The sequence below is a fragment of the Mya arenaria genome, chromosome 1 (genome assembly GCF_026914265.1).
Source record: "Mya arenaria isolate MELC-2E11 chromosome 1, ASM2691426v1".
In the NCBI taxonomy this organism is placed as follows: domain Eukaryota; kingdom Metazoa; phylum Mollusca; class Bivalvia; order Myida; family Myidae; genus Mya; species Mya arenaria.
Window position 1 is genome coordinate 40,967,672 of NC_069122.1, and position 27,332 is coordinate 40,995,003.

The 27,332-nt window shown below is 37.6% G+C and overlaps 2 protein-coding genes across 2 annotated transcripts; both read right to left on the reverse strand.

Annotated features, from left to right (window-relative positions):
* Window positions 1-166: 166 nt before the first annotated feature.
* LOC128231790 (uncharacterized) lies at window positions 167-13,123 on the reverse strand. Its single transcript, XM_052944990.1, has 7 exons — window positions 12,922-13,123; window positions 9,528-9,628; window positions 9,048-9,154; window positions 8,054-8,101; window positions 5,931-6,107; window positions 5,578-5,781; window positions 167-4,434 (listed from the first exon to the last, which is right to left on the reverse strand). Exons 1-7 carry the CDS (start codon window positions 12,928-12,930, stop codon window positions 3,722-3,724), a joined length of 1,359 nt encoding a protein of 452 aa, XP_052800950.1. The 5' UTR covers window positions 12,931-13,123; the 3' UTR covers window positions 167-3,721.
* A 133-nt stretch (window positions 13,124-13,256) lies between these two features.
* LOC128231815 (di-N-acetylchitobiase-like) lies at window positions 13,257-26,322 on the reverse strand. The gene is made up of 7 exons (XM_052945019.1): window positions 25,430-26,322; window positions 24,690-24,834; window positions 23,390-23,601; window positions 21,032-21,203; window positions 20,673-20,770; window positions 18,258-18,419; window positions 13,257-17,538 (listed from the first exon to the last, which is right to left on the reverse strand). The coding sequence occupies exons 1-7, from the start codon at window positions 25,670-25,672 to the stop codon at window positions 17,278-17,280; spliced, it is 1,293 nt and encodes a 430-aa protein (XP_052800979.1). The 5' UTR covers window positions 25,673-26,322; the 3' UTR covers window positions 13,257-17,277.
* Window positions 26,323-27,332: the final 1,010 nt, after the last annotated feature.

Genomic DNA, 27,332 nt, shown 5'->3' on the forward strand with positions numbered 1-27,332 from the left:
CATGCTTTTATCAAGGTCATTTATAGATTAAGTTTCACGTTACAAGTTTTCAAAGATAATTTATAATAGAGATAGTGTAGTGTCAGGTTATTTTCATAGGTCAAATATTAAGTTAAGTTATATCATTTTGCCATTTTAATGGACCTACATTTATAATCAGAAAACATAACTAGCTTATTTTTTATTCATTGGTAATATCGACATTAAAGCTTCACTCTCACAGATATACCATTTTTACAACTTTGTTTTATTTTTTGTCTTGGAAAGAGTAAATATTTTGCGTTAACATCTTCCTACCAATGATATAAGATTGCTGATAAAAAAATAGATTGTAGTTTTTCATATATCCGTTCGAAAATGTATGTTTTGTGGCTTAAACTAACGGTTTAAGAAAAATGCATAAAACATAAGTTGTTGATAAAAATCTGCGATCTCATCCTTTGTCAGCATTCTTTTATAACTGGTTTCCATGGATTTTCGCAAAAATGGCTCGTTCAAAGACAAAAAATAAAAAAGTCGTCAAAACGTTCAATCTGTGATAGTGCAGATTTGAATCAATCTCATTCATCAGATGTTTGATAATGATCAATCTAATCTGTGGTTCGCATAGCATCATCACTCTTGTGAACGAGAATGCAATAAATTAGCAGATTAGTTTCTTTGAAAGAAAACCAAGATTAATTACAATATTTTTATACTGTGTCAACATTTAAGTACAGTCGAATCCCGTTGGCTCGAACTCCAACGGACAGGCTTAAATATCTCGACGCTAAAAAAAGTCGAACCAACGCGGGAATGCTTATCTTTAGTATAAAGAAAAGGGTCTTTTACATCCAGTTCGAGCCAACAAGAATTTCGAGCCAAGCAAGTTCGACCAAACGGGGTTTGAGTGTACATCCAAATACAAAATATACATGTTTTGGATAACGATGAACAAATTACGAAGCATATACTTTTATAAACTTTCAACAAAACATAACATGGACATAATAAATGGACAAACATTTTGTCATGCGTTGTATGCGATATACAATTAACCTTGTGATTTCATCAAGCTATTTGCGATATGCAATGCCAACTTTAAATGCCTGCTGACCACAAACAATTCTGGGATGGTATTCAATATTCAGCTTAAGTCCATTTTATGGTCATGCATCCTTGACTTCATCCACTGTTTAGGTCCGTTATTTATATCGAGCAATCCGATTAGCTACATCGTTCGTAGATTCAATTTAGACCAATATTGAATACAACCCCTGGTACCATTTTTAATATATTATCGGTTTGATTTTTTTATCTTATCTTTCTCTACACAAATAATCGAAACCAGGCACGAACAAAACTTTTTGTGCAATCCTTCAATGCCAAAATAATGAATTTTAATACGTCTTCGGTATGGTTTGCTTATTATAAATATTATTCTTTATTACTATTATTTCTTTACCTTCCAAACCCTTCCAAGTGATACAGACATAACATGCAGTTACTAAGCATTCAAAATTAACATTCTTTAACATGATTGAGATCTTTAAAGATAATATATTAGGAAAAACTACTATGTTTGTAACTTATTTACAATTTCGTGTATTGCCATTTAAGTATTCGTCGTTGACACAAAAGTCCCCAATGGCATTATAAACTATCAAAACTACTGGATACAAGAGCGCCAGAAAACAAACGCAAGCGCTCGTCTGTTGTTATTATTTTTTTTAAGTCGAACAAGGGACATAACTTGACAAATATTGGGTCCAGAGTTATTGACCCTGCTTTACATATTTTTTTTTTGTTTCTTGCAAGGTTTTACGGCGAAGTTAAAGTCTTTTGCGTGACGACGATGATGCCGCTGTTAACAACGACACAAGGGCTATCACAAAACCTCGACTTTTCTCTCACAAAAATAGACTATATAATAATGTTTATAAGCATATCCACTGGACACAATTTCTCGAAAGTTCTGAAGCTTAACAGGCTTAAGAAGCTAATTTCAATTAGTCGTGATACATTATTAAATATGATTTTATTTAAATACAAACATTGTTTATTGTACACTGTAATTAACAAATTATCAGAAGGTGTATTCCTATTTAAAATCCAATACCTCTCAGCGAAGTAAATACATCGCGAATAAAATACAAACACAAATAGTGAGCTCAGCTTGATCCTGTTAAAAAGGACTATAGAAGTTTTTGAGGAATTAATGCTCTGTATATCACAATAACAAACACTGATGCATAAGTTGCATAGCAAACCTGTAGCGAGCTATTACCCGATGGCGAGGGTAAATAAGCTTACCCCCCCCCCCCTCCCCCACCTCTCTAGCAAAACACATTGAATACAGCTACTGGAAAGACAATCCACATGTAATAAAAGTAGATAATTGTTATTGAGGTTAACAAAGCACTTTTTCCTGGTGTGCCTAACACCCAAACAGACTTGTATACATTTGGTTTGTCATCTACAAGTGTAAAACAACCAAGGTTATGACATGCTGTAAATACCAGAGCTCATCCATAAACCTGAGATTGCAAATAGACCTATTAACAGACAGACAGACAGTTGATTGACTTGCACATAGTACATCGTCACAACACATACATTTTATAATACAATTTGTCAATGTGTATGAGCAATGATAATAAACAATAATGAATAGACATTACAACATACAACTATGTAGGGAAAAACACAAAAAACAACAACAAAAAACAACAAATAACAAAATCAATAAATAATAAATGAGAATGTTAACATTTGTCTCAGCTTGCAGGCGCGTAGCTAGGTCAAATTTGGGATTACGCAGATCGATGCCTTGGGGCGTAGGTGTGGTAGGGGGTACTTAAAAGTCGTTTTTTTTTTGGAATTTAAAAAAACTTCGACCTGTCAAAATTTCATTACGCAACTGCGTATTTGCGTAGTCAGCTACGCGCCTGGCTTGGATCTAAAATAAATACAGTCATACGTCATGCAGACGGTAACATATGTAAATAACCACACATACAAACGAATCACATTCCGTAATCATAAGTATTGTCTGAAACGTAATTATGTTCCGTTCTGTTTGCTTAAAAAAGTCTTAACCGTCCACTTGAGTTTGGTTTTCAAAAGGGCGTCGTTGTATCACAAATAATTCAAGTAACAATTTGAGAAAATACAAATAAAGTTGAGCAAACACAAAGGTAGGATTATTCTGCATATATGACTGTTTGTTAAATTTCGCCGCTGGGTTGCAAACAACTGCAAACCACAAATTATAGTCTGCACCAAATGTCAATACGATGCATCAATCGGAGCATTTTGGCCTTTATCCAACAAAATGGAATATCTCGAAGCTTGCCGGAGATGGCCGAGTTGTTCCGATTGACGATGTATCTTTAATTTTGTCATTTTGACTTTCACCGAAGTTCCTTTACATTATGTTAAAGTCGGTAGCCAAGCCCGCGTGACAATAAACAAACCTCTTTTTGTATTTGGTCTCACAAAGTCTGTAAAGTCATCGGAATTATAAACGTAGCCTGTGACGATGTCTCTTATTCGGACGTGATTTAGAACCGTTGAGCGGTTTTCACGTTGAACTTCACGTTCACGTTCACGAATGTATCTGTTTGAAGTTGCAGATTTTTAAGATTTGCAAGGTCAAGACCAGATTGTTTTCGACAGCCATCACTGTCAGACAGTTTGTTTAAACCTTTATCACGTATGCAAATCTCGCTGGATGAACAAACTATGCACTGTAGTTGTCCACATCAGTCGACGCGCCCGAAGCTTCTTGGGCATCCGACACGAAAGATGCCGGTTGCTGGTTTTCTTCAAATTCCGACTTAGATCTGCTGGTGTCAGTGAATGATGACGTCATCTGGCTATCACCCAGGGTCTCGGCGGAAGCTGTCGGTGCAATGTGTGAAAGGGTCGAGCCAATCTCAGCTCCGGGCGCATCATTGTCGAGCAGTGGAGCTGTAGGCGTCAATCCCTGTCCGCCTCCACCATCCTGGTTCTGGTCACCTGTGCAGCAACTTGGATTGCCGAAATCGGCAATTGGAACGCATTTACTGGATATGTTCGGAACAAGTTCGGAAGGACCGTCTTTATCAACTTCCTGATATCCTTGGGTTGTGCGACCAGTTTCCTCGACAGGTTTCTTGTCTGTGTTGCTTCTTCCATTGTTGATATGTTTGGGTGGTTTGGGACTGTGGTTATTTGATCTGTCAGGGTCTTTTACATCAAGTTCCCTTTCCCCGTTATGTATATGTACTTGGTTGTTGTTGCTGTGCGTGTTATTGCTGTTGTTGCTGCTGTCGTTCACTGTATTGACGGGCGTGTACTGGCACGAGTTAGTGTACCTTTTGTAACAACAAAACCCTATCAGGCCGGCTATTACAATAAACTCGACAACAGCTATTGATATTGCAACATTTTGTAGAGTGTAGTTTGTGTCATCTGAAAAAGAAAAAACGTTTTGAAAAGCAATGAAAATACCATGTCGATTGATTTAATATAGGGAGTAACTTGTTGCATATTACTGTTCCCACGAGAATTTGACACTTCTGAGTCAAAAGACATGCATGTAAAAAAAATCTTAAAGGGACAGGACACCAGATGTGTCCAAAAGTGGCAAATAGAGTATATCCTCAAAACAAGTCTAAAATTGTCAATATGAGCTAGTATAAGGCCGATAATACATGATAAAAAGAATATTTTGTCGCTGTCTCAGCTGAGTTTATCCGTTTAAAAATAGGGCAAAATGGTTTCTGAATTTATAGTGTGTTTATTTAGCACGTGCATGTCACGTGTTAACAACATATTCATATATGAAAGGACTCCATGAACTCTTAATTTATTCAAAATTTCTTCGCAATATGTCAACCCAAACTAAAGATAAAAAGATTCAACCGTGTTTGATTTTTTAGTAAAAGTGACCTTGACTTTGGTAAACGGGGAACCAAACGTAATCCCATGTAAGGTTTACATAACCTCTTCCTATGTGCCAAATGTGGTCACACCATGTCTACCCACTCTACAGATATGCATTTTCAACTGGTTTTCTTTTTTAAGTAACAGCGACCTTGACCCAAGGGGACCAAAACGCAACCCCGTCACCCTCTCCATTAACTCTTCAAATAAACCAACTTTGGTCACAAAGTTTTGCCTCAAACTAAAGCCATCTAGATTCAGTCGTTATTCTAATCTAAGTAGCAGTGAAATTGACCTTGACCAAAACGCAATCCCATGACAGGTCTCTAAAACTGTCAACTCTAAGTAAAGTTATTCAGTTTCATAGGTGTTTTACGCCGCCCACGCGCACACCCGAACAAAAGCGTACATAATAACCAGGTTTCACTATGGAAAAAATCTGGATCCTTAAAGTTTTGCAAGTAGATAACAAGTGAAATCATGGTCTTTTTATTTAAGGATTCAGTTTAATTGTATGGTTAGGTGGACGCAACAGATCTACACCCTGTTCAGATAGCTATGTTGTTTATAATTTTAACATTTAGTGCGGCTTTCTTTCTTTATAGTGATTGTTGTTGCCTACTGAGGTTTCGAGTTGAATTGTAAAGCCGATCATAAAACACAACTGACCCTTATCAAGCCTCAGACAGACGGGCGCACTCTGTGGCAGTTCCCCTTCCTCTGTGACCCAGCGTTCACGCAGGTAGCACATTAGAAGCGGTGGTCCGTGTAGCTGGCGTCCCTCCACGCACGTGTACTTGGCCGTGGAGACGCCATCGTCCATGCTAACAGACACGTGGCCGTTGATAAGGTCCGGCGGATACCTACACGTTTCTGTAAAAACAAAACAAGTTATTCGAAAAGCCATGATTCCTTGTTCATGATGACACGGTGATATTGGTAAAACGCCTATTATTTTTCTCGCAGTTACACACATATTTCAATTCTTTAATTTTATCTATACTTGTTAGTTGAACAATTACTTTCGCAATACGGCTTCGGTTGTTTCCAGTGGCCAAAGTCGCTGCACTCGATTGTCGACTCCCCGACCATCTCATAGCCGTCATTACACGTGTATGTAACGTTATTGCCATGACCAAACGTCGAAACGGATGGATATGAACCGTTCGGGATACTTCCTGGGTCCGGACAGGCGGACACTAGAATACAATCATAGAGTAAGTTAGCAGAAGAAGTTTGTGGTAATAATAGTATTCTTTGTCACATTTTTTTTTAATTTTACAAATGTACTCTTAAAATGCTTCCAAATGATTAGGTCGCTTGCTCCAATATCATTAATATTGGTCAACCTCGTTTCCGCAAAACACCCTACGCTCGGGTCTGAATGAACCTATCTTACACTCTTGGCCATGGAAGATACTTATATTCTCCCACCTAAGTTAAACAAAATTAAGTAAAAATGTATTTTTTGCTGGAACTCTTTTGTGCGTAGTGAAAATAAATGCGTATGGATATGCGATAATTCACAGTTGTCATGGATATGCGCGCAGTGATTCAGATTATGTTAATAGTCAAATCGGTCTTTAAATAGTTCAGAGGAGAGTGAAGCATTATTTCTTGAAAGATGCGTGAAAACCTTTTTATGTTGACATTTAAAGGGAGAAATAATTAATAAGCTTTCTAAATATTGCAACAAGACAAGGTTTCTTTGATGCTACAGACGACAGTCTTCAACAAGGGGGGTAATTACAATGTGATGACCATTAAAAAGGAGTTCCATACGAGCGTTTTCTCTTTGCCCGTGGGCAAGATAAGAATTTCTAGCATGGTTCAATTTTTGGATCCACTTATCTGAGGTGGGAGAATAATTTCCAGCATGGCCAAATTTTTGGATCTACTAATCTGAGGTTGGAGAAAAGTATTTATATGACAACACACGATACATTCCAAGACGCGAGTATACAAAAAGGGATGATATCAAGGACCGTATTTATATACGTTGAAAGATGTCAATTCTAATTTTTAATGAAACAAGGGTAAGTGTTTCTAAATAATATACAAATAAGTCAAAAAATATAGTCGTGTAAAAGTTCTGCTCTAAATTATTTTACTTTGTAAAAGCGATCAAAATTTTCTATTTTTAACATAATATATGATGGGTTGCAAAGTTAATATATGATGGGTTTAAGAGTTAACATATGATGGGTTTCAGAGTTAATATATGATGGGTTGCAGAGTTAATACATGATGGGTTGCAGAGTTAAGATATGATTGGTTGCAAAGTTAACATATGATGGGTTGCAGAGTTAACATATGATGGGTTGCAGAGTTAACATATGATGGGTTGCAGAGTAACTATATGATTGGTTGCAGAGTTAACATATGATGGGTTGCAGAGTTAACATATGATGGGTTGCAGAGTTAACATATGATGGGTTGCAGAGTAAAATCATATTAAACGATTGCGAATCATGTTTCGCTCTTACGTGGTAAAATAAGGCGAGATTAAGACTAAGAAACATTGTAATTATTTTCATGACTACACAACGGTACATTTAAATGTACGAGTAGAGAAAATGGTTCATCAGAGACCGTATTTATAAATCTACTATCTAAGAAGTTCATACTGACAGTTTGAGGAAAAAGATTTGAAATATAGATTTAAAAATATACTAATTTGAATGCCTACCCATGCCAGCTAAATCGTAAACACATATGCATGTTTAAGATCCTCGGCACCCCAGCGTATCATAACCTATATGACACCCTGGGCAAATCAGCTGTAAAAATCTCGTCCTCATGAATAATTAATAAGGTAAAATCCAGGCACTTTATTGGACGCATGAGACACACCTCATGCGATGCGGAAATGGCCGAGAAGTTACGGATGTAATCTCGGTTCGAAATAATCCAATGAGATCACGGCTTAAAAATCGTTTTAGGCAGGATATTTTTAAATAGATTTTTTTCCTTTTTGTTATCGGCTATTTCATTGGTCGGAAAATGCTGATGAATATTCAAGATTTACGAAGTTTCCGTAGCTAATTTGCACAGAGTGCCTAGGATGATGTTTGGTTTACCGTTAAAGCCTTATACATGCATATAATGTCGCAAAGATTGAATGTCGAGATTTAGCCTAAAATACCTCTCTCCTTTTTCACCATGTCCTTTGCCTTTGTCTTTGCAGTATATTCTAAAATGTAAGTACAAAACAATAGAGAACAAAGATCGCAAATAGATGTATTAAAGATGCACTCTCTCAGGATCTGCTGATTTTAGCATCAATACCTTCATTTTAGCCATATAAGATAACCCTCAATAGAACAGATCTCAGTTGCTAGATACACTGCCTTAAAGCGTTTGGAACGTGTTCAGCTATTAAACATTAATTTTTCTTACTAAAATATGAAAACTGCGATATGCCATCTTGTCAGCAGTGTTATCTCATATGATTGGTTTCCAAATATTTAACCCCCCCCCCCCAAAAAAAAAAAAAAAATAAAAAAAAAAAAAAAAATAAATAAAAAATGGCTCATTCTAGGACAAAAAATAAAAGAAGTTGACAAAACGAACAATCTGTGAGAGAACAGCTTTAAAGATTTCAAGCAATTTCGTAACCGTGGCGTACCTTCACCATTTTTAATTGTTCGCACGTAAATATAGTCTAAAAATAATGTCAATGGGTCGAACAGGATGTTGGCTCTGCTTGAGTTTGTTTTGAAGAATGCAGACTAAAAAATACACAATTTCTGGCAACACTCAGTTGAAATCTGACCAGTTTAATATAAGTTACATGTATAAACACCCATTGGCCTTCGAGATTTAAGCATTTGTTATTCCGGGGGAACCAAAACTGATCTGTTCGCCCGGTCGTTGTGGTTGTCTAAGTACGCCCCTGCATGCGGCATGTTAAACGTTTACTGTCAAAATCTGATTTAAACTGAAATCTGATGCCGACATTATTATATGTACATAACTTCACAAATTAAACAATGCCTTGTAATTATGTTTTGTAATGTTTCACGAGATTATGTCAATTTTGCTAGAAATAAAAATATGTTCTACAAACAAATGGTTAAAATATGCCAAAATGTTAATGTTTCGGACGGCTAGTGTTGCCAGCTGAATTATTTACCCACCGAAACACCAGGGCCGACATTCCGCTGGAAGAAAGTCCTTGTTACAATCACTCGAGATGTCAGCACACAGCTTACAACTTCCAACGCTTTTGTCACAATACTCCTCACTGAAAAAGGTCGTAAATCATTATTATCATCATCATCATCATCATCATCATCATCATCGTCGTCGTCGTCGTCGTCATCGTCATCGTCATCATCATCATCATCATCATCATCATCAGCGATGATGACTATCACCATCATCATCATCATCATCATCATCATCGCCGCCGCCGCCGCCCCCATCATCATCATCATCATCATCATCATCACCACCACCACCCCCAGCAGCAGCAGCAGCAGCAGAGAATAGGAAAAGTTAATATTAATCAAAATGAACGTGAGGTCTGCAGACAATTCTACACTAACGGGAATTAACGCATAGGATTATTAAACTCCGTTATATGTATCATAACGTAAAAACATATATAAATTTACCCGTTGCAGATATCAACACGTCCACATTTTGTCTGTTTCGCATCTGAACCGACTGTTTCCGGTTGCACCGCAGACAGACAGCTCAACAATAAAAAAAACCGCTGAAACATATTCAGTGAGTTTGTTTTTTTTTGAGTAAAATATATCACAAAACCCTCATTTATATTTGTTGTCTAAAATAACAACTCTCACAACCGGCCCCGAACGATTTACATTCGATATGGCACCCCCAGGGGCGGCTCCAGGATGCGACGTAAGAGGGGGCGTAAGTAAGGAGCGTAATGTTTTAACACGCGCACCTCCCTCAAAACCGGAATTTATTTGGTTAAAGTGTTGGAAGGGAAATTGGGGTTTTCTGCCATTTTTTTAACAGTTTCTATTCCAGAGTGGTGCATTTTGGGGGTCATTATTACTTTTTTTCTCCTATATTAAAATCAAAAGTAAACTTGGACGATTTTAGTGGGTGACCACCCTCCCTTTACACGAGATTCCCAGGCTTTCGCAGGGCATGTTTATTCACGTTCTCAAGTTAATGAATGTTTCAGGCTTGCAATAGTTGTCTTGCGGTATCCATTAATTTTTGAAAGCATACACACATCTTAAGTACACACACAATGATACATGTCTTTAAAATATTTAGCGGCGGTGATGCCGGATCGTTCGCAACTTTGTAATTACGCGTGCAAATTTCTTATGGCAAATGACATAATAATCAACTTGACCTCGATTCTACAAAGACTAACATTTTTAACAAGTTTCATGGAAATTAGGATATAAATGATGCATTGAAAGTATTTCAGCTGTAGTTTCAATAGTTGTCCTTGTGTTTTTGGAACTGCAAAATTGACCAAAATTTGATATAGAAAACATTTCGACCAAATTGCATTCAATTTAAGTGTACAATTTGGTCTGAAATGTTAGTCAAGTTCTATTCTTTTATTTGCTCTATCGTGTGCCTTTTCGGTTCAAATAACCTAATTGGGCCGAAATGATCCATTATTGAATTCTGATTAGAAATCATGAAGACAAACAATCTGACCGTGTTTGATAGATAAAATGGTAGAACATGTGTCAGCAAGAGTGTTTAAAATACCAAGCAGAGGCGGACGACTAATCAAAACAGCTCATTTGAGCTTATAGCAGATTTTTCCTATCTTCAGTTACTTATACGCATAGATACAAAGAATGTGTTCTATATCTAATACTACGAAATGATTTTATGTCAGATAGTTTGTGAGATTAAGTGAATGAATAAAGTTGTCTAGTTCAACGTTAAATGGATTTAGTAGGAATTTCGATACAATCTCCCAACTGGAATAGAGTTGACAAAAAATAAAGAGCAAATATATTAATTATAATAGTGTAACATAATTTTGTTTATATAGCTATTAGTTTTCTACCTAACAACAAAGAAGTTCAACAACAAAGAAGTTCCACAACAAAGAAGTTCAACAACAACAACAACAACAACAACAAAGAAGTTCAACAACAAAGAAGTTCAACAACAAAGAAGTTCAACAACAACAACAACAACAACAAAGAAGTTCAACAACAAAGAAGTTCAACAACAAAGAAGTTCAACAACAACAACAACAACAACAACAAAGAAGTTCAACAACAAAGAAGTTCCACAACAAAGAAGTTCCACTACAAAGAAGTTCAACGACAACAACAACAACAAAGAAGTTCAACAACAAAGAAGTTCAACAACAAAAAAGTTCCACAAAAAAGAAGTTCAACAACAACAACAACAACAACAAAGAAGTTCAACAACAAAGAAGTTCCACAACAAAGAAGTTCAACAACAAAGAAGTTCCACAACAAAGGAGTTCAACAACAACAAAGAAGTTCAACAACAACAACAACAACAACAAAGAAGTTCAACAACAAAGAAGTTCAACAACACCAACAAAGAAGTTCAACATAATGCATGGAGCGGACAAGATTGATTCGTGCTGGCATTCTTAGTCTGGTGACAGAAGAGACATAAGATTCTCCAACATTTAATACAATTGTTTTATCATACCAAAAAGGATGAATAAATGTCGAAAGCAATGGTTCTTATGAAGGATACCGTGTTTAATCCTTCGGACTCCACACACATTGACCAACCCAATTGCGTTCATACCCCGATAATGACATCAACCCCGCAATGCATTCCTTAAAACACCTACAAATCACTCAATATCAACGTCGCATTACAGGGCCGGATCAAGTAATTGACGTTAGAGGGGCGCAACCTCTTTACATGCGCCCCTCCCGAACCGAACGAATATGGCATAACTTGTTTGCATGCGGATTTGGGGTTACTGCCTCAAGGAAATTTTAACCATTTGTAGTCGGAAATGGTGCATTTAACGGGTATTTTATTACGTGTTTTTTCCTCCCATATTGATATAAAAAGTGAACTTGGACGATTTTAGAGGGGGCGCGCCGGTTGCACCCCCCTCTAAATACGCAAGTGCATTGTAGCTTTTGTAGAAATGTCATATAATTTCGTAATCTAATAGATATGGAAGATCGTTGTTTGGAGTGACATCTCCTATATATAAATCTGAAGAAATAAATGCTTTTAAGACCTCATGTCACTTAACTTTACAGGTCAAATGACACTAAAGGTTATGCGAGGTAGACTTAATTGTCTCATCAATGAGCACCTACATCGACACATACAGTAATTATCTGAACTTTCTTGTAATGATTGCATATCATATTTCTTTCAACATTTACATGTTTTTTTTTTAATTGAAATTAGTTAACCCTTAATCATTGCTTCATAATGTTTATCAAAGTGTAATAGAAGATAGATGTTCTATATCTAATACTTTAAAACCGCCTACATGTGTGTAAAAGGTTATCTTTCGTCTATATCATATGACAGTCAGTCTGTGGGGGCCGCTTGGTATATCACAGGAGATAACGACATGTTTGTAAATTTGACTAATATCCATTATACAGCAAAATAAATAGCCCCACCTCATCTCATAAGCTTAAATGTACATGTAGGTCGGTAACACTAATCAGGTTTTTAAAATTAAAGGTGACTATTATAAAAACAACAACAACAGTTAGCTTGTAAACTCTCTGGCTGATATTAATCTAGTGCTGGTTACAACCACAATTACTTGTCAACATTATATGTCGTCCAATAAATCGGCACTAACCATTTAGTTTTGTAAGTAAATATACTAACAACGTTCAATCATTACCAACTGACGATAATGATTTTTTGTGAGGCTCCCATGAAAAAAACACCCAGCTCGGGCAGAGCAAATAAAATTGTTTATAACTTATATTCTTTAGCAAACTTACACTCACACAGCTTCGAGTGAACGAACAGTAAAATACACTTATAACGAACATTATAACAGTGTAAATAAATCGGAATATTTACCCATTCCATTAGTCCAGTTGTAACGGATTTTTAATTATTAATTATAAATGACAACTCGACTATTCAGCTTCAACACTAAAACTGAATGCCCAAATAATAATGGGTGCGGAAAAATTTATACTTAAATAAGGTATTACTTATCACAATGTATTGGGATTCCATCTTAATATTTTGCTAACTGTTACGTGTTTGTTTGTTTTGTTAATAATAGTTTAAAGTGCAACTCGCAGGTTTACTACTGCACGACGGTTATAACTTAATATTGAAAAAGAATGCGATGCGGTAAGCCCTCTTATCGCCAAGGACACGGAAGTTCATAACAAAGGCGGTTTAAAAACACTTGCATAACATATAGTTTATTTATATTAAGACGTGTACCAAGTATGTCGTCTATTCAACCACATATATGAACATGAACAATGTGGGTGAATATTTGATACAAAATATAAAATGGTTGTATTTGCATATAAGTAATATGATCAAATAGGATGAGTATGAACATAAACCACATTCAACTTCCACATTCAATTTTGTCTGCCTCAATTAAAAATCGTCTTTAACATAAAAATATAATTGTTTAATGTTTTGTTATTTTGTTTCGATATTTCAGTGTTTATGTTTATCGACGTTGTCTTCAAATACATAATTTGTATCACAGTCAGAAATCTTTGCAAATCAGACGACTGAAAACATGCATAAAAATGATCATGTTATTGATCATGAAATCTGAACCGATTTTGATAACTAGAATTCAGCGAATTGAATACGTCACCCCCTTGGTACGCCCATCTTTATGAATTGAAAAGAATGAAACATTTATTAATTGTGAGAAAGACTGATGAAACAAGAGCGATATGTTTCACTTCTGGAAGTTGTTGAAGTTAGTTCAAATATGTAATGCAATATAAGTTAAGCAGGTCAAATTAGAAAAATAAAAAAATTCAAGGCAAGGGCAGTAACTCAAAATTGAATGTTGCAATCTGGCAGGATACCAAACTTGCGGGAAAAGTGTATGCTACTGTTTTGTAAATATTGAATAAAAATGGTTGATATAGGGAGCGTATCAGATAAATGAGGTAAATGTATGACAATAAAGGGCTAGCACCTACTAGAAGAGTAATATTTTTATTGAAATAACTTGAGATATTGTGCATGACCACAGGTTGGTAAATATGTAAGAAAGTGGACAAATTGAATTTGGTCAGGTATTCAGAAATCAAAGGTCATACAACTTGCGTGAAGATTGCGATCTGAATTTTGATCGAACTTGTTTGAGATAGTATGCCGTCGTATATATACACACAAACTAGTTGAAACAACATTACACTTACCAGTAAAGGATTGAGAAGAAAGCCAAAGGCTTATAAGGAACCCCTTTATTTATTTAAGATATGATACCACGTGACCAGTAAAAGTCCGGAAAAGGTGATTTTTTTTAAAATATCACAACTCCAGATGTTATCTGGATGTTTATCGAACTTATCCGAGACATAAGCACAAAAACATTTTAACCAAGTTTATTGAAGATTGGATACTAAAGTGCTCAACCGAATAAAGTAAATTTGTTCCGTGTTTGACAATACAAGGGCCATAACCACAGCCAATAACTAGAGTCAATATTGAGATATGGCTATTAATTGAACGCAGCCAGGCAGTGGTACCAATACACAATGGAACCAAGTTTGCTAAATATTGGATTATTAATGCTCAAGTAAGATGGCGTACATGAAAGTATGCCACCAAGTAAGCGGACGACGACGCCGAAAATGATCCCTTGATGTTTGTCATGCTACACAGGCGACATAATATGCGCACACTCATGCAATACTACTACTACTACTACTAATAATAATAATGAAAATAATGATAATAATAACTAGAGATTGCTTTTTTGAAAAAGCGCTTGTCTCCCCTATTGTGTGGTCGTAGCTGAGAAAAAATAAATGATGGACATGAAATTTGTAACTTTGGACTGGAGACAAACCAACAGTGAAGTTTGGTTTATTCGATTATATTAAATAGTGAAGAGAAGAAAGTGTTGTTGATTAAACATGGAAAATGTAAACGAAGTTTGCATTGTATGAAGTTCCTGGGCGCAAGCGTTATTCAATTATTGATCGGAAACCATTTTTCAGCTCACAGTCATCGTGACCATGACCTTTTACCTACTGATCACAACATCAATAGGGATCATCTACATAACCAACTTGCATACCAAGTATTAAGTTCTTGGGTGCAAGTGTTCTTTAGTTACTGAGCGGTAACCATTTCTTCAACTCAAGGTCATGGCAACCTTGACCTTTGACCTACTGATCTCAAAATCAATAGGGGTCATCTACTAGTCATGACCGACTAGCGTACCAAGAATGAAGTTCCTGGGTACAAGCGTTCTTAAGTTATTGAGCAGAAACCATTTTTAAGCTTAAGGTCACCGCCAACGTATCATTTTTTACCTGAAGGTAACCTTGACCTTTGACCTTTTGATCTGAAAATCAATAGGGGTCATCTTCTAGTCATGAACAACTAGCTTACCAAGTATGAAGTTCCTGAAACCAAAGGATCTTTAGTTATTGAGCGGAAACTTTTTCTTCACTTCAAGGTCATGGCAACCTTGACCTTTGACCTAGTGATCTCAAAATCAATATGGGTCATCTTCTAGTCATGACCAACTAGCATACCAAGTATGAAATTCCTGGTTGCAAGCGTTCTCTAGTTATTGAGCGGAAACAGTTTCTTCACCTCAAGGTCACGGTGACCTTGACCATTGACCTACTGATCTCAAAATCAATAGGAGTCATCTACTAGTCATGAACAACTATGAAGTTCCTGGGTACAAGCTTTCTTTAGTTATTGAGCAGAAACCATTTTTAAGCTTAAGGTCACTGCCAACATAACATTTTTTACCTGAAGGTAACCTTGACCTTTGACCTTTTGATCTCAAAATCAATAGGAGTCATTTAATAGTCATGAACAACTAGCATACCAAGTATGAAGTTCCTGCACCCAAAGGATCTTTAGTTATTGAGTGGAAACCGTTTCTTCACCTCAAGGTCACGTTGACCCTGATCTTTGACCTAGTGACCCCAAATTCAATAGGGGTCATCTACTAGTCATGACCAACTAGCATACCAAGTATGAAGTTCCTGGGTCTAAGAGTTCTATAGTTATTGGGCGGAAACGAAGTGTGACGTACTGACTGACTGACTGACAGACTGATGGACTGACTGACGGACAGGGCAAAAACAATATGTCTCCCCATGAATGGGGGAGACATAAAGATATTACACGCAAATGATTTTTACATGGAAGGTCACCACGACCTTGACTATTGACCTTGTTACCCCCAAAACAATTGGGATCATCTAGACATCATGACCAACCTCACTTCAAAGTTTGGTGAACCTAGATCAAAGCATTCTCCTGATATTGCACGGAAATATTTTTTTACATTAGAGGTCACAGCGACGTTGACCTTTGACCTTGTGACCCCCCAAAATATAGGAGTTTTCTAAACCTCATGATCAACCTCCCTACCAAGTTTGGTGAACCTAGGTCAAACCATTCTCAAGATATTGAGCGGAAATGTTTTTTACATTGGGGGTCGCCGCGACCTTGACCTTTGACCTAGTGACCCCAAAAACAATAGGGATCTTCTACACCTCATGACCAACCTCCCTACCAAGTTTGGTGAACCTAGGTCAAACCGTTCTCAAGATTTTGAGCAGAAATGTTTTTTTATATTGGGGGTCGCCGCGACCTTGACCTTTGACCTAGTGACCCCAAAAACAATAGGGATCCTCTACACCTCACGACCAACCTCCCTACCAAGTTTGGTGATCCTAGGTCATGCGGTTTTCCAGTTATCGATCGGAAACGAAGTGTGACGTACGGACGGACTGACGGACTGACGGACTACAGGACTGACGGACAGGGCAAAAACAATATGTCTCCCCCAGAGAGGGGGAAACATAATAATAGCAATAAACCATTGCCTCAAGGAATGTATTTTTCACTCTCAGCGTTTGCTGTTATTACAAAGGTAATAATGGTACTCAAGGACGATATTAATGGTGACTAGTTTTCAAACTCAGCATCCACAATCCCTTACGCAGTTTTCTCCCCTGACAAACAGGGCAGTTTGCAACTCTGATGGAAGAAAGAGTTTATGATGAACCAGGGCGCAATCGTGTACCGGATATACGATAATGATTGTCTTCACTCTTCATACACATCTATTTGAAGAAGGCACCGAAATCCATACACTATTTCTTCTTTCAACAATATTAATAGTATCACTCATAATTACAAGTTTATACGCATCATTTCAGATCTGAACTTCGTCCATCACTTCGCCGTCTACCCCTGTACAGTATCGCTTCCGTCAGGCCGTGGCAAGTGTTTTCGGTTATTTAGGTGGCGTTGGTTCTGCCGGAAGTCAGGCAGCGTGGTCCACATTTCGTGGACATCCCAGATGTCGCGCGGCTCTTGGGAGCTGTACGCCAGCGCCTCCGTGTTCCACACCCCGACTCCCCGCAGCCCAGCGTCAATCGCGTACTGATATTTCACTTTAAGACTTTTCGGGTCGTCGTAACGGACCTGAAGGGAGTGGCCGTTCATCTACGGAAACAGAAAGAAATATGTTACCCAAATTGAAACCCAATTAATAATATGTTCTATTAACAGAAGAACTTTGAACAGAACCACAGTATAACGCCAACGTCCGTTTTATTTCAATTGAATAACGTTTGAGTTTTAGCCAGATTGATGAGACCTGAAAGTATGATGCAGATCCCAACAGCTACCTCTGGCTTACTTTAAATGTCAATTATATAACCCTAGTGGATTTTTAGCTTTCAAAATATGTTGAAATATCGTCGACAAATCATGATTAGTAGTTGTATTGTTGTATTGTGTCCCATGACGTGAAAGCCCATAAAATGTTGTATTTTTCTATTTTCTTAGGATCAAGATCAAGACTGATTTTACCCAACTGAGACCACAGGTAACTATATAAAGTAAGCCAGGGCAGCTGTTGGGATCTGCATCATACTTTCAAGTCTCTGTGGATCAAGAACTACTGGATGCAATCTAAAGGGCAGGCAATGACAAAACTTCCCCTTTCTGCATACACACTAATTCAGCGCCTCGGACCAAACGCCAACGCTCGTCCGTGTTTTAGTCGCAACAAGGGGAATAACTCGATAATTATTAAAACCAGGGTTGTAGCCCTGCTGGACGTTTGGTCTCTGGCAACATTTGTACCAAGTTTCATTTGAATGATGTAATTGTTATAGCCAATGACGGCAAAGACGATTCTGAAATGAACACAGCCTTACATGATAGTTAAAGTATGGCGTCTGTGACTCCTCGTCCCAGAGTCTTCCAGAGGTGGACGACTCGAGCAGACTGGAAATGGTGTTGAAATTGATCTCATTTCCGGCCGCGTCGCTACAGTACACGCCCCGGAACGGGATGGCGCGGATGGAACATTCGTTTTCCTGGAATGAATTGTGTAGGACTAAATACTCCATGTCTAAAATCACGCTTCTTCCATTCAGGCCACGATAGTGTACCACCATCAGCGCAAGAGATGGGGGCCTTCATGATAGTGTACCACCATCAGCGCAAGAGATGGAGGCCTTCTCCCACCCAAATAATGAGAGTCAAATATTTGGCCATGCTGATAATCTTTATCAAGACCATGGACAAAGATAAAAAAGAACACGTATGTAAAATATCAAATTAAAACAAATTTATATACTATATTTTGTTTAGCTGAGGTGGGAGAAAATGCGTCAACCATGAGGTAGAATGGGCTTTCGTATAAGTTCATCCCAACTCGTGAACAGGGTGTTTTGCCGAAACTCGGTAAACCTCGTTTCTGCAAAACACGCTACGCTCGGGTTAGGATGTACCTATCTTACACGTGAGCCCATGGAACATACTATTAAATAATCTTATCGACACACGTATCATACGATCGAATATTCCCATTGATATTTTTGAGTAGAACATCTAAAGACTGCTTTGGTCTATTTAAGCAATGTTTATTTGATTGTATATTGCTCGAAGAGTTTGAACAGTCGTCAAGAATACGCCATCATTAAATGGGAACTATAGAACTATACCACAACCACCGGCTGTATACATCTAAACTCGTATCTGTATTGGTCAATTTACGCATTGCTTATTTTATTGTATAATACGGGACGATATATTAAGAACAACACCGGCTGTATACATCTAAACTCGTATCTGTATTGTATAATGCGGGACGATATATTAAGAACAACCCCGGCTGTATACATCTAAACTCGTATCTGTATTGTATAATGCGGGACGATATATTAAGAACAACACCGGCTGTATACATCTAAACTCGTATCTGTATTGTATAATGCGGGACGATATATTAAGAACAACACCGGCTGTATACATCTAAACTCGTATCTGTATTGTATAATGCGGGACGATATATTAAGAACAACACCGGCTGTATACATCTAAACTCGTATCTGTATTGTATAATGCGGGACGATATATTAAGAAAAACCCCGGCTGTATACATCTAAACTCGTATCTGTATTGTATAATGCGGGACGATATATTTAGAACAACACCGGCTGTATACATCTAAACTCGTATCTGTATTGTATAATGCGGGACGATATATTAAGAACAACACCGGCTGTATACATCTAAACTCGTATCTGTATTGTATAATGCGGGACGATATATTAAGAACAACACCGGCTGTATACATCTAAACTCGTATCTGTATTGTATAATGCGGGACGATATATTAAGAACAACACCGGCTGTATACATCTAAACTCGTATCTGTATTGTATAATGCGGGACGATATATTAAGAACAACACTGGCTGTATACATCTAAACTCGTATCTGTATTGTATAATGCGGGACGATATATTAAGAACAACACCGGCTGTATACATCTAAACTCGTATCTGTATTGTATAATGCGGGACGATATATTAAGAACAACCCCGGCTGTATACATCTAAACTCGTATCTGTATTGTATAATGCGGGACGATATATTAAGAACAACACTGGCTGTATACATCTAAACTCGTATCTGTATTGTATAATGCGGGACGATATATTAAGAACAACACCGGGTGTATACATCTAAACTCGTATCTGTATTGTATAATGCGGGACGATATATATTAAGAAAAACCCCGGCTGTATACATCTAAACTCGTATCTGTATTGTATAATGCGGGACGATATATTAAGAACAACACCGGCTGTATACATCTAAACTCGTATCTGTATTGTATAATGCGGGACGATATATTAAGAACAACACCGGCTGTATACATCTAAACTCGTATCTGTATTGTATAATGCGGGACGATATATTAAGAACAACACCGGCTGTATACATCTAAACTCGTATCTGTATTGTATAATGCGGGACGATATATTAATAACAACACCGGCTGTATACATCTAAACTCGTATCTGTATTGTATAATGCGGGACGATATATTAAGAACAACACCGGCTGTATACATCTAAACTCGTATCTGTATTGTATAATGCGGGACGATATATTAAGAACAACACCGGCTGTATACATCTAAACTCGTATCTGTATTGTATAATGCGGGACGATATATTAAGAACAACACCGGCTGTATACATCTAAACTCGTATCTGTATTGTATAATGCGTGACGATATATTAAGAACAACACTGGCTGTATACTTTCATTACTTACCTTTGACAAGGCGAGGCAAGAGTAGTTGTAGCCGTACCAGGGCAGACCCAGAACTAGCCTGTCTGGGGAGATACTAGCATTCAGGTAGCTTTGTACACCTGCAAAAACACGTCATTCCTTATTTGTTGACATGAATTCATATATGTATATGCATTATGTTTAAAAAATATATTTTATAAGTCGTAGAAATTTTATTTAGTTGATAAAGGTTCATGTGGGATGCGTTAAGAGTTCGCTTTCAAAAGCAACTCTGTTTTCGGGGATTATTCTTAAAAGACGAAGTTGAGTCAATTTGCGATCCCTAGCAAAGCTCGAAATAAATAAGCAACTATCCTTTGCCCCATAACACAATACCATACCTTCCATGACTCGCGGAAAAGGGCTGTTAGGTCCAGCGACACACGGTCCCCGGATCTGGCTCTGCATGTCATACGCCATAATAAACAGGAAGTCGGCCGCCGCCGCCAGCCCCTGATTGTCATAGCTACGCTCATCCACGCCCTGGGCGCCCCAGGCCACGTCCACGGAAACCTATGGAAATTAATAATGTTAAGCTGTTAACTAGATTGTTTACTTTATATCGTTGGCCATCGAAAATGATGTTGGTAAAACAATCACCCGCAAATATATATACTTGGCGGGTCGGTCCAATAGAATGCACTCGAAAGTATGTATTCTTTGCGGGTCGATCCGAAATGCACTCGCAATTATATGTACTTGGCGGGTCTGTCCAAAAAAATGCACTCGCAAGTATAATGTTTAAATCTAAACTTATGTATTTTACAACAATTGTGAAACAAGATATTACAACATTATATTAATCACTCTCGTTGACACGATTTTACGCGAGAGTGTGGTCTTGTGTTGTGGGGGAAACCGGAGTACCCGGAGGAAACCCTTGTCCGGCTTGTCGGGATCCGAACCCGGGTCGCCTAGGTCAGAAGCGAGTGCGCTAACCACTAGGTCACATGTTCTATTCATGCCATCATGTGCCATTAGGGCCGATTGAGCTTTAAAAAAAACACACACAAAAAAGTATGGGTTTCTATTCCCGGTAGAGTGTTCACAATCAGAGAGTTATTCGAACCATTGATATGTCAATGTTTGATGTTGATATCAATCGCATAATGATATAAAGTTAAATTAAGACCCAAAGAAAGATTATCGTATGTTGATAAAGGTCTGCCCGCGTCCTATAATGGCTACATTACGACTTGACCCGTCACATCCCAAAGGTAAAGTTTTGAAGCCAAAGGTGTTTTATCCTCACCGGTTGATGGGATATTCGCCAAAGGAGTAATTTTATCGATTTATTGAAAAATTGCTAAATTGTCTTTCAAGCGTCACTGGCCCGAAAGAGGCAGAGTACCAGATTTGTTTAATAAGACTCGATTCTCATTGGTTCACAAATAATTGGCCCCCTTTACTTGATATATATATTTTAACATTCCACCGAAGGTTAAAAATTGTGGTTTTGGATGTGCACTCACATCGACCACTTATTAACATTCTGAAGCTCGTTAAAGATGCACTCTTACTCCCAGATAAGATTTACCACTATTAATAATATTGTTTTAATATTCCAAAAAGGATGAATAAATATTTAAAACAATTGTTCTTATGAAGGATACCGATTTGAATTTGAAAGAAATCAGTATAAAACACGGTACTTCTGCCTTATGAGACTAAAGGAGACTACAGTAAATCTTTTAGCGTTCACCAATCATTTAATATCATTGCGCTTTCTGCTATTAAATGCGAGGTTACAGTCTTGTTATCAGTAAATAATATTTTCCGTAAATGCATTATTCAGTATGAAGTTAAAGGTTTATCAGTCAAAATTGATGTTTTGTTTTACATGTGTATGTATTGATTTTGAATAAGAGTGTCACTTTAAAAAATATACAATATTAAACTCAGAATAATGTTATTACGCCATAGAATTCAAAATATTTGTCATAAAATAATAAAAAAAACACACGGTGGTCTATTATTTATGTTGTTTTTTTTGCAATACTTTCACGTACTTGTGGTTGCAACGCGAATTAATTTCTACAAAAAGTAGTTTCTGTCAACACAATTTGTGAGCGAGTTTAATTACTTCTACCTGGTAATTAGTTTGAGTCTAATAATGCAGACAATAAACCATACTTCTTGTACAATTTGGACGACATTTAATGGTTAAAAAGCTTTTTGGAAACGAAAAATTACACTTTCCTTGAAAATTAATTACACAACCTCAACAAACAACAAAAACGTTTCACGTACTACGCATATCGTACGTTTTTGTTCACAACGTCCTTTTCACACTGAATGAAATAGCGTTATGTTCAAATTAATCGTGCACGTTTATAAGTATCTATCATGTGTTCCCTGTACATATAAAAAATAAGACACGAGGACACGCGCGTAAGCCGGTAACGGGGCTTGCCAGCACTGGTCACATGACCGGAAACACACGTCCGGTATGCAAGAATAATGCGTCCGGCATGAGGACAGAAAAATCCATTTTGGTGCGGGCCTAGAATTCAATGCAAGGTCGAAATTGCACATAATGGCAGAAGCACGGGCTCTCCGAGCAGAAGACGTCGTGCACCGGAAACAGGTTACTAGGATACACGATCGTATTATCTGGAACAGGTGTACTACACACGTTCACACTTTTAAAATAAAAAAAGAATAGCAGCTGTTGAAAGCAAAAAGTGAGAAAGTCTTACCATGGCAAATGGGAACTTCTCCACGAGGGCGGCGCGCGTCTCTCGCACGAGGGCGGTATATCCGTCCCTAAGGTCAAACTGGTCCGGCAGAATGGGCCCCTCAAAGTCGAAATTAAGGCCGTCGAGGAAGTAGCGGTCAACAACATCCAGTTGCTTGGCGATCCATGACTTCCGTTTGTCCGGGCTCACAAACACGTCCGCCGTCACGTCGCCTGTAAAGCAGAGTACAATAGTGGTCAAACGAAGAAAAAGGTAACTACGGTGTTCAAAAGTGGTCAAACGAAGACATAGGCTACTACGGTGTATAATAGTGGTCAAACGAAGACATAGGCTACTACGGTGTATAATAGTGGTCAAACAAAAAAAGGTTACTACGGTGTATAATAGTGGTCAAACGAAGACATAGGCTACTACGGTGTATAATGGTGGTCAAACAAAAAAATGTTACTACGGAGTACAATAGTGGTCGACCGAAGAAAAGGGTTACTACGGTGTATAATACTGGTCAAACGAAGAAAAAGTTACTACTGTGTACAATAGTGGTCAAACAAAGAAAAAGTTACTACTGTGTACAATAGTGGTCAAACGAAGGAATTCGTTACCATGGAGTTCAATAAGAGTCAAATGAAGAAATAGGTTACAATGGCTTACCAATGGGTGTGAAATGAGGGAATAAGATGAACGAAGAAATGAGTTAAACGAAGAAATAAGTTGGTATGGTGAACAATTTTGGTTTTCTGGCTTACCAACTTACCACGTAGGAACAAATGCATTTGCCAAGGTTAGGTGTTTTTGTCAACCGTAGTCGCTTACTTATATAGATAAAGTAAGTTATTATACGGTGTATTATATGATTAGAACGCTAGTCCCTAAATGAATATGTTTGTTCCAGTTCCATGTCCTAAAACAAGAGGGCATGTAGGTTGGAATTTTTTTTTTAATATATTTTATTTGCTTTTTTAATGGATTTTTTTCTGCTTCCAAAATAATGCATGAGGTGTAAATGCTTTAGAACCGCGATACAATCAATATAAACATTGCTGGTATTGCTTAAAGCCAAAAATACTTCATTTGTAATGTTTAGTAGATTAAAATCATACAAATGAAATAAATAAATGTCTCGAGGAAACGCAAACGTCTAGGATCGCCCCCCCCCCCCCAAAAAAAAAGGTAGGTCGGGAAACCGGAAACAAGCATTTACTTTTTTGTCATATACATAAATATGCAACTATGGTGTACCGTAAGGTGTAAAAGAGTCTTGGGAAATCTGGCTTATAGTATAACAATTATTAAAACTCACCAATGATAACAGCCCGGGCGCCATGTTTATGGGCGAGGCAGACAAGCCCCATGTCTAGATACCCAACCATTACAACCGTGGTCACTTTGGTCCAATCATAGCGCACCCAGTCTGTCGCAGTCGCCCGCAGTGAAAACATGAACACCTGAAACAAACCCCGACATGGTATATACGAGAAGATAAAGCACAAGCCGTGTCTGCAGATAGCCGATCATAACGACAGTGGCCATTCAACTCCAGACTCCCAGCTGGTCGCAGTCGTCCGCAATGAAAACCTGAAACAAGCCCCGACATGGTACTTGCGATAAGTTAAAACACAAGCCGTGTCCATAACGACCATGGCCATTCCACATTAGGTTCCGAGTCGGTTGCAGTTGCGGGAAAACCAAAAACTGCCCAAACATGATAAAAAAATAAAAATTATTATGAAAAATACTGCATAAGACCACGGTCAGCAGTCCGTCGATATCGGGTTTACCAATCACAAGCTATACAAATACCTGAGACACTAGTGTTTTTTCTGCTAATTTAGTTCTTCATTTAACTATGACTTAGAGATATGGAAGTCAAATGTAAAACGGAAAAGATTTTACGTGTGCATGAAGCAAACTCGTTTTCATCAAGGGTACTGATAAATAACGAAAACAGTCCAGATGCCTTTCAGGAAAAAAACAACTTAGTACTAAACGCACGATGCGATTAATTTATTATGAATTGTTTGTCTTAACCATCTACCATACCTCTTTTCTCGTTGTATCCTTAATTCGGTTGCAGAAGTGTAGATTCTCACACGGACAGATGGGCGGTACTCCCGCTCCTAGAGGCTTGATCAACCAATAGCCAATGGCAATGCCAATCAGGGTCAGAGACACGCATGCCGCTACCCACCGGAAGTCCACACCCGCCATTTTGCACCACTGTCTCCGCGTCTCGCGAGTGCCCTTTTGCAGGGGCTGCACAGCCTCAATGTCCTTTTCCGGCATGATAATTCTAATCAGTTATTTCTTCGCGTCCTTACAGTACATATAGTTCTGCCAGCTCCTGCATTTGCCAGCACGAAATCCTTGGTTATGTTTTCGGTACGAGTTTTATACATGTACCTCATATATGGACATAAATTACGTGTGTATAAATGTATAACGAGTTCGTTTTTTTCCATACTGAAAAATATTTATTGTGTAAGCATTACATTTTATACATTTAGTACCGAAGTGACATATATTTTCCTCTGCAGGTTACCATGATGTATATCACTTAAATTTCGTATCACTGCCTAGTCACCTAGTTTGTTTATTTTGTTCGCGGATTGTATGCTCGCCCACGTAGGCACGTTATCCTTCGTATACTAACAGCACTGTTTTAATGCATGAGGTTACATCAGAGAGGTTTAAAGGCGCACAATATAGGTTGTTGCAACTTTATTTTTAAAGCATGATCATTTAAAGACGTAGTTTAAGGAATGTTTGGCATGATAATCCTCTGCTGTGCATCTCCTGCTAATTGCACTGGTGTCACAGTAGGGGCCAATTTCCTATGTATTCGTTTATTGCCTCAGGGCCATTTTGGGTCCATTTCTATAATAAAACATCCAAAACTGAATATATTAACAGAGGTTGTGTACAATACACTTTTTTTTTTTGGGGGGGGGGGTCACTTATAGAAGGCTTAAACTAGGCCTTTAAACTGACTTTACTTCAATGTCCAAAACCAACCAAAAACGTATGATTTGTGTCTAGTTAAACTATCAGCTTACATGATATAAATATTTGCCTGTTTTGATTAATAGCTCCGCGGCCACAAATTCCCAAGCGCAAAAATATCGCTAATTTACACAAATCATAAGCTCTAATGAGTTAAAGTAAATAATGCATTAAAATAAACTATAAATATTTAAACATTTTTAAATTTTGCATCAAAGTATATTGTGTCCCTTTAAACTGTAATACATGTAGCTCGTTCATTGCAAATTAATTTTTTTTTAACATCCTGTTCTGCAATATCAGGACCTATGTCTACATAACAGCGCAAACTCTGCAACTACTTAGATCATTATACATTCACCAGTCCTTTATAACATATCGGATCCAAATAGCATGTATACTTTCACCTTAAACGAATCCATCTTATTCTCAAATTAGTCTAAAATATTAGACGTGTTATACGGGATTCTTCCAATCCCTAACGTCTAAACGGGAATGTGCAAAAAACGGGGGTGTTTTAAAAATATCAAAATTGTTTTAAGTGAAGTATTTTATGGTTGAAATTGATCATAAAGAGTTATATTCACATTTTACCATGTAAGTGAAATGCTATTTTGCACTAAACAAGCATTTAATGCATTAAAACAAGTTGTTTACCTTTCCAATAAAACGAAAGTTGACTGACACAGAAAACAATTATGCGAAGGGGAACAACTCGATACAATCGTAATAACTCGGCCTCCTCCGACAAAGCTTCGAGATAGACCTCGTTATACAATCGTAACAACTCGGCCATGGCCGAAATGTTCCGAGCGATTTAAAACTGTGCCCTGAAGCCTTGCAGGTGCCCTTCATGTATATATCGTTATGTTATGACAGAATGAAATAAAGAAAAGCCGTCAAACTCATAATTATAAGTTGGATATTTATTTTTTGTGTACGG